Here is a 6,638-nt window from a genome sequence, read left to right as displayed (position 1 = left end):
TGAAAACGGTGCTCAAATATAAAAGTTATTATCATAATAAATCAGGGCCTGAAATAGTCCTGTTTTCCACAGTGTAACGAACTGCCCTGTGAAACAATACAACTGTCATTAAAAACGATCTTGAACTCTCTGAGGATCAGGGATTTTTTTTTTTAATCCAAAGACAAACATCCTCCAACATTTTCCATTCTTTGTGTCTACCTAGAGCCAAGTTCACCACCAAAATAGTTTCCAGCACCAATCCTGCTGACATCTAGTATTTCATTCATATGGAATGCAATTCTTGGGGTCCTTAAAATTTGGACAGAACTCCTGGCAACTCCCCAGAATCTTGGGCAAAAAATCAGGGAGATTAGGTGACTGATTCACTCAGCCAAAAGTGGATATTCTAAAACACATTCTCACTTTTCAACTTCTGAGAAACACACTTCCACACTTTTTAAAGTCTAAATGGAAACTAATCTTCTTTGCCTTTTCTCAAATTACACAGTTGGAAATTAGTTTAGATACTTTGGAGCTCATCCAACTGGTTGGCTGGTGAGGAGAAAACAGGAAGTGGGAGATTCTAGTTTAGCTGGACCATATCCAGGTCTTCATAAAGAGCTGCCTATTTCTGTTTGCCTTATATGTGAAAATTCTTTCAGCAAGAGCATTAGTCTTGAACTTGTGGAAATACCAAAGCTATCGTTAGTACCCTCTGTCCCTGTAGTTAGTAAAGTCAGGTAGCTGGGGCCTCGGCCTTCAGTTTTCATTAATTGGCACTATATTAAGTTCATGCCACTGGCTCATCTTTGCTTGGCATAGATCAGCTTTTCCTCTATGTCGATTTTTCCAGGATATCAAAAATCCCTTTAATGAATCTGACCTGGGAACCTGAGCTTTGATTACTGTCTCCACCGGAGGCCTATACAAGCTATCCTGGAGTTAAAATTTGTAACCTGAAAGCTGCGTGTTCGATAAAAAAGGAAAAACGGTGCCTTTCCAATACCAGAGGTCCCTGACCAAGGAGACTTCCTTATGAGGTTCCCCAAAAGTGGGATGAGGGGGAGTAGGAGGCTGTGTGGGTAGTGTCTTTTTTATTTCCTTGAAAACTTCATCCTAGTCTTCCACTTATCTTTTCCTGGCACTCCATGTCCCCAAGACAGTATCACCAACCCCTGAAGACTCTCTCTCGTTTTCTTTGCCTAGGCCCTCTTTGTGCTGGGGAGTCTCGGCGTCCTTCAGCAGAAGCCAGGCGTTCTAAGCCACGGACCCGCCATCCCTCCGGTGGTATCCGCCCCCTTGGCCCCTCGGAACACGAACAGCTCTCCCATCCGGTCACTGAAAAGATCGGCTGGCCCCAGGCACAGAAAAAGTCGCCCCTCTTCTTTGCAGGCTTCCTCCCTTGAACTTCCCCAAGCCCTCTCAGTGCGACGTGACACCACCCCTAGGTAACCGCAACTGCTTCCTTACCAGCTTCCCGCCCCCGGGGGGCGCCTGCCCGAAACCAGTCCAAGAACCGTCCGCAGCCAGCTCAGGGGCTATCCCTGCGGGGTGAATCTAACATGGCGGAGAGAGACAGGGCCTAGTCCCCTGCGTCTCTGAGTTTCCGACAAGATGATTGGTTCTTACCACTTGTCCCTCAAAACTACCACCACACTGATTGGTCGAAGATGAGTTGGCGGAGGCGGGGCAGGAGCAGCCAGAACCTCACAACAACAACAAACACTGGGGCAAAGGGGCGGAACTACGAGTGCGCAGCCGTGGGCCGATTTCCCCTTCCCAGGTAAAAGCTGCGCCGGACCTTAGGTCACCGACCTTAGAGGACGAGTTGCCGGAGACTCGCGGGGATGGATGGGAATTGTAGTCTTCCTAGGATTTGTAGGTTCTTTAGCCTATTATCCGCTCTCAAGATACTAAAACATAACACTCCAATCCATATCTGTTGACGTGCATAAGCGGGCGGAGCTCTTCAATTTGTCAACTGGGCTGTCGTGAGACTCGTGCCCGCTTCCCGTGTCGGAAGCTCCTCTCCATAAGACTACAGTTTCCAAGGGACACTGTGGCCAAGGCTTTTCGATCCGCAATGCGTGCTGGAAATCGTAGTTTTTCCCCCACAACCCTTTTATTTACCAAAACTGGAGACTTCCATTGCGACGGAAAGGGTGAGGGAACGGGGCCACTTCCTGCGACTCTTTTAGGCACTATCTTGCGCTCATATTCGGGCCTCAGGGAGCGATTCCGACCCTAGTACAGCAATTACTGTGACATAATAAGCCGCAACTGGAAGCGTAGAGATAAGGGGTCAAGCCCCTGTTAGAAAAGTCGAGCAGAATTCGTCCTCTTCCGTCTCTTTCTAATTACGTAACGCAGGGAAAGAATGGGTGACCAATGAGGAACCCCGAGAGACTCAGCTCTTTCTGTTCCGCCCTTCCGTAACGTGTTTCGTTCTCGCGTTCTGAGAGGCTCTCGCTAGGCGCGGCGACCGGTTTCCATGGCAACAGGAAAGCGCGGGAATTACAGATTAATCGAAACTGCGACAGCGCTGTGTGAGCTTTCCTGACCAAGGGCGGTCCGGGGGGTTTTTCGGAGAACTGGGCCTCTTGGCCCGGGAACCACAGACGCTTTGCTCTGGGTAAAGGTGAGAGAACCTGGGGAAGGGAGAGGGGCCCACAGGGTGCTCCGGGGACAGGCAGTAAACAGGTGTGGAGACAGCAGGGGAGAGGTGACTCCTGAAGGCGAAGCAAGATGGGTGTTATCTGCCAAGGGGCGGGCGGAAGATGGAACCTGAGAAGCCTAAGACGTTGAATCTGGGGAGATCGTGGGGAGGGGGGTAATTTGTGGGTCACACGGTCGGGGGGAGGCGCTGAAGATAAGGGAGGGGGCAGGGTGTCTCCGAGGGGGAATCCTGATGGTGGAAACTGGAATGGGTCTTGAGGGGGACATCATGGTATACAAAGATGGGCTGGTATATGTGAGATGGAGACCCAGAGGGAAAACGGGGTGCAGGAATGTGTCTGGGAAGAGGAGGAAACAGAATTTTGTGGGAGGAAGAGCCGTTAAGAACTGGATTCATAGGTGTTTCTGAGAAGGGACAAGAAGGAAGTAGAGGGGCGAGCCTCCCTACGCTGCTGGCATGGATGTGCCTGAGGAGGATCCTGAGATGAGTGCAGGCCAGTGGGAAACACTGGGGAAGGACAGGGGTGGGGAGCATTGGTTAGTGTTGATTTTGATTTTAAGCGAGAAAAAGAAAACAGCCGGGATGATTGGAGAATTAGGTGGCTACCACCACTCACCCAGTCAGTCACCCCACTGTGGCTTTCCCGTTCTTGGAGAAAGGAAAAGACCAAAAGAAAGTGATTGGAGGCTAGATGTGAAAAAATAGAGAATTTAAATGGTCTTAATTACAAAAAACTTATAGAATTTTTTAAAAATAAGGTTTTTGTCATTAGTTCTATGGTTGATCTGATACTAAAGCATTCCAATCTTAAATGGCACTTAATGAAACCAAGCTTTTAAACCTTTTAACGTGATTTATTTACATATATATTTAAGTTCATGTGTTAAAGTTCATGGGAACAGGAAGAAATGGATTTTTCTGCGGATCACGTTGAAGAAGTACAAAATGTCCTTAATGATATGCAGAAAATCTTAGAGTGTCCAATCTGGTAAGTCAAGAGTTTATTAATTTGAGATTCTTCCTTATATCCGATGCAAATGAATAGAATTGACCTTAGATAGAAAGGAGAAAAAAATATAATTTTTTTAAGATTAAGCTATTAAAGTTGCTGCTTTTCTTAACTGAAGAGCTTTAGGAATATAAGAAATTACTCCTTTTTCTCCACTCTAACCTTCCCTCTGTGTCACCTCAACACACACAGCCCCCTGTCTTGAATGTCCACAGACTGTCTTGATTGGCTCTATATTGGGGCAAGGATCTGGTTTGGCTTAAGTGGCATTTGGGCATTTCATCCATCTCTACAACCAGCTTGATCACTTGGAATGGACATAGTTAATAACGGCAAAATAAAATCACAAATGCTTGGTGTCAGTGAGTGGGTAGGTCTTGGGAGAACCTTTGGTTGAAACTAGCCCTATACTATATTTAAATAAGAATACTGTGAGTCCTCAAAGCCTTTAGCAAGTTTCTTTGACCCCACCCCCCAGATTTATTCATTTATTTAAAATTTTTTATTTTTTATACAATTTTTAAAGGTTAATCTCCATTTACAGTTATTCTAAAATATTGGCTATATTCCTCATGTTGTATAATACATCCTTGTAGCCTATCTTACACCTAATAGTTTGTACCTCTCACCCCCGAACCCTATACTGCCCCTCCCCCCTCTTAGACTTTTTGAGTGAGCCTTTGTTTCCTTCATCTACAAAATAAGGAGGAGACTAGAATAGTAAAGGTTTTTTTAGATTGAGGTGTAATTTACATACAGTGAAATGCAGAGAGCTTAAGTGTACAAGTCTATGAGTTTGGGCAAGTGTATATATATCTGAGTAACCCAGTCAAGATATAGAACATTTCCGGGCTTCCCTGGTTGCACAGTGGTTAAGAATCTGCCTACCAATGCAAGGGACACAGGTTCGAGCCCTGGCCAGGGAAGATCCCACAAGCCATGGACAACTAAGCCCGTGCGCCACAACTACTGAGCCTGAGCTCTAGAGCCCGCAAGCCACAACTACTGAGTCCACGCGCCTAGAGCCTGTGCTTCGCAACAAGAGAAGCCACCACAATGAGAAGCCCACGCACTGCAACGAAGAATAACCCCCGCTCGCTGCAACTAGAGAAAGCCTGCGCACAGCAACGAAGACCCAACACAGCCATAAATGAATGAATGAATGAATGATATAGAACGTTTCCATCACCCCAGAAAGTTATCTTGTGTGGATTCAGGAGCTCTTAACTTGCTGACCCTCCACGACCCTTGGAGGCCTATAGATAGAACTGTATTCTTATAATTGTTTCTTATGTAATTTTATATTTTGTATTTTATATATTTAAAAGCATTGCTCTAAGAAAGGGGTTCATGAGCTTTACCAGCTGCCAAAGGGGGTCCATGGTACAACAAAGGTTATGAACCCCAGGTAGTCACTAGCTGACCTCAATGGTATCTCTTAAATCTATAAAATAAATTAAAAACCATACCTCAGAATTTCTTGGTAAAAAGCCAGAAAGGCAATTTAGGAGGATTACTGACTATCCTCTTCCTTCTGTTCTCTTAATTCTGGTCATTCTGGCCTCTTCAGTGCTCTTCAGACATGCGACATATTCTCCTGCCTCTGAGCTTTTATGCTTGCTACACCCTCTGCCTGCAACATTCTTCCCCTGGTAATTGCATGGCTCACAAATCTTGATTGAAATACCATCTTTCAAAGAGGCAGACAGTCCCAATTTAAAATTGTAACACTCCCACCCTCAACACATCCCTTATCCCCCTTGTTTTCCATAATGCTTATTTTTTACATAACTTAAAACTATCTGACATTCTGTATAATTTATTTATCCTTTTTCTCAACCCCCACAGAATATAAACTCCCAAGGGCAGAGGTTTTTATTTGTTTTATTTACTTCATATCTTCAGTAGTTAGAACAGTATCTGGGACATAGTAGCCACTCAGTAAACATTTATTGAAGGTATTAAGTAATAAACTAAATTGGTTCTTTGATAAGTTAGTGGGTTTTAACATGGTGATAGTGGTGGGTATTCAAAAAGTAAACTGAAAAGTTTTACCTTTGTGCTTAATGAAAGTTATTTTTCATATTTGGAGTCAAGTAAATAAGATTTTAAAAAATGCAAGTTGTGTTTTCAGAGAGAAACAAGATTTATAAGTAACCTACCTTCTGCTCCCCCGCCTCTCAACTTTTCAGCTAAACAAGAACCAAAGCTAAATGAACTTTACAGCTTAATGTATGAAACATCAGAGCCAGGCAAGCAGGAAATGACAATTGGAAAAAAAATTGCTTTTGAAAAAGCATAAAACTTACTCATGATGATTATAAGGAGTGATCAAAAAGTCCTTAATAATATGACATTTGGGTCCATTTATTTTACATTTCCATGGGACTCAGTCATAATAATGTAATGTTCTTTCTCATTCTGGCAAAGTAAACCATCAAATGAAAAACCCAGATACATAAAAATTAAAGATGTGAGAATGAAAGTTAATGTTAAATTTTTATTTTCAGTCAACTACTGTGTATTTTCCAGCTCCTTATTTATTAATTTTTTCAATCTGTTTTTTTTTTTTTTCTTTGGGCTGCGTTGGGTCTTGGTTGCTGTGCTCAGGCTTTCTCTAGTTGTGGTGAGCGGGGGCTGCTCTTCCTTTTGGTGCACGGGCTTCTCATTGCAGTGGCTTCTCTTGTTGTGGAGCACAGGCCCTAGAGCGTGCAGGCTTCAGTAGTTGTGGCATGTGGGCTCCGTAGTTGTGGGTCGCAGGCTCTAGAGCACAGGCTTAGTAGTTGTGACGCACGGGCTTAGTCGCTCCGCAGCATGTGGAATCCTCCCGGACCAGGGATCAAACCCATGTCCCCTGCACTGGCAGGCGGATTCTCAACCACTGTGCCACCAAGGAAGTCCTCAATCTGTTTTCTATTAGAAATAGACCTGGGTTTTTAAACTAAGACTGTTCTTCCTGGTTGTTAAACC

At 44.4% G+C, this 6,638-nt stretch overlaps 1 protein-coding gene across 1 annotated transcript in view; it reads left to right on the top strand.

The window, feature by feature from the left end:
• Nucleotides 1-3,567: 3,567 nt before the first annotated feature.
• BRCA1 (BRCA1 DNA repair associated) overlaps nt 3,568-6,638 on the top strand; it is a gene marked incomplete at both ends in the record, with an annotated part of 60,003 nt that continues 56,932 nt past the window's right edge. Inside the window, one exon of the mRNA XM_079725929.1 lies at nt 3,568-3,647. Within this exon, the coding sequence (XP_079582055.1) occupies nt 3,568-3,647 (80 nt within the window). The remainder of the gene's footprint in view (nt 3,648-6,638) is intronic.

The sequence above is a fragment of the Hyperoodon ampullatus genome (genome assembly GCF_949752795.1).
Source record: "Hyperoodon ampullatus genome assembly, chromosome: 19".
Lineage (NCBI taxonomy): Eukaryota > Metazoa > Chordata > Mammalia > Artiodactyla > Ziphiidae > Hyperoodon > Hyperoodon ampullatus.
The sequence above is the reverse complement of the archived record's forward strand: the minus strand, read 5'-3'. Positions and strand labels throughout refer to the sequence as shown.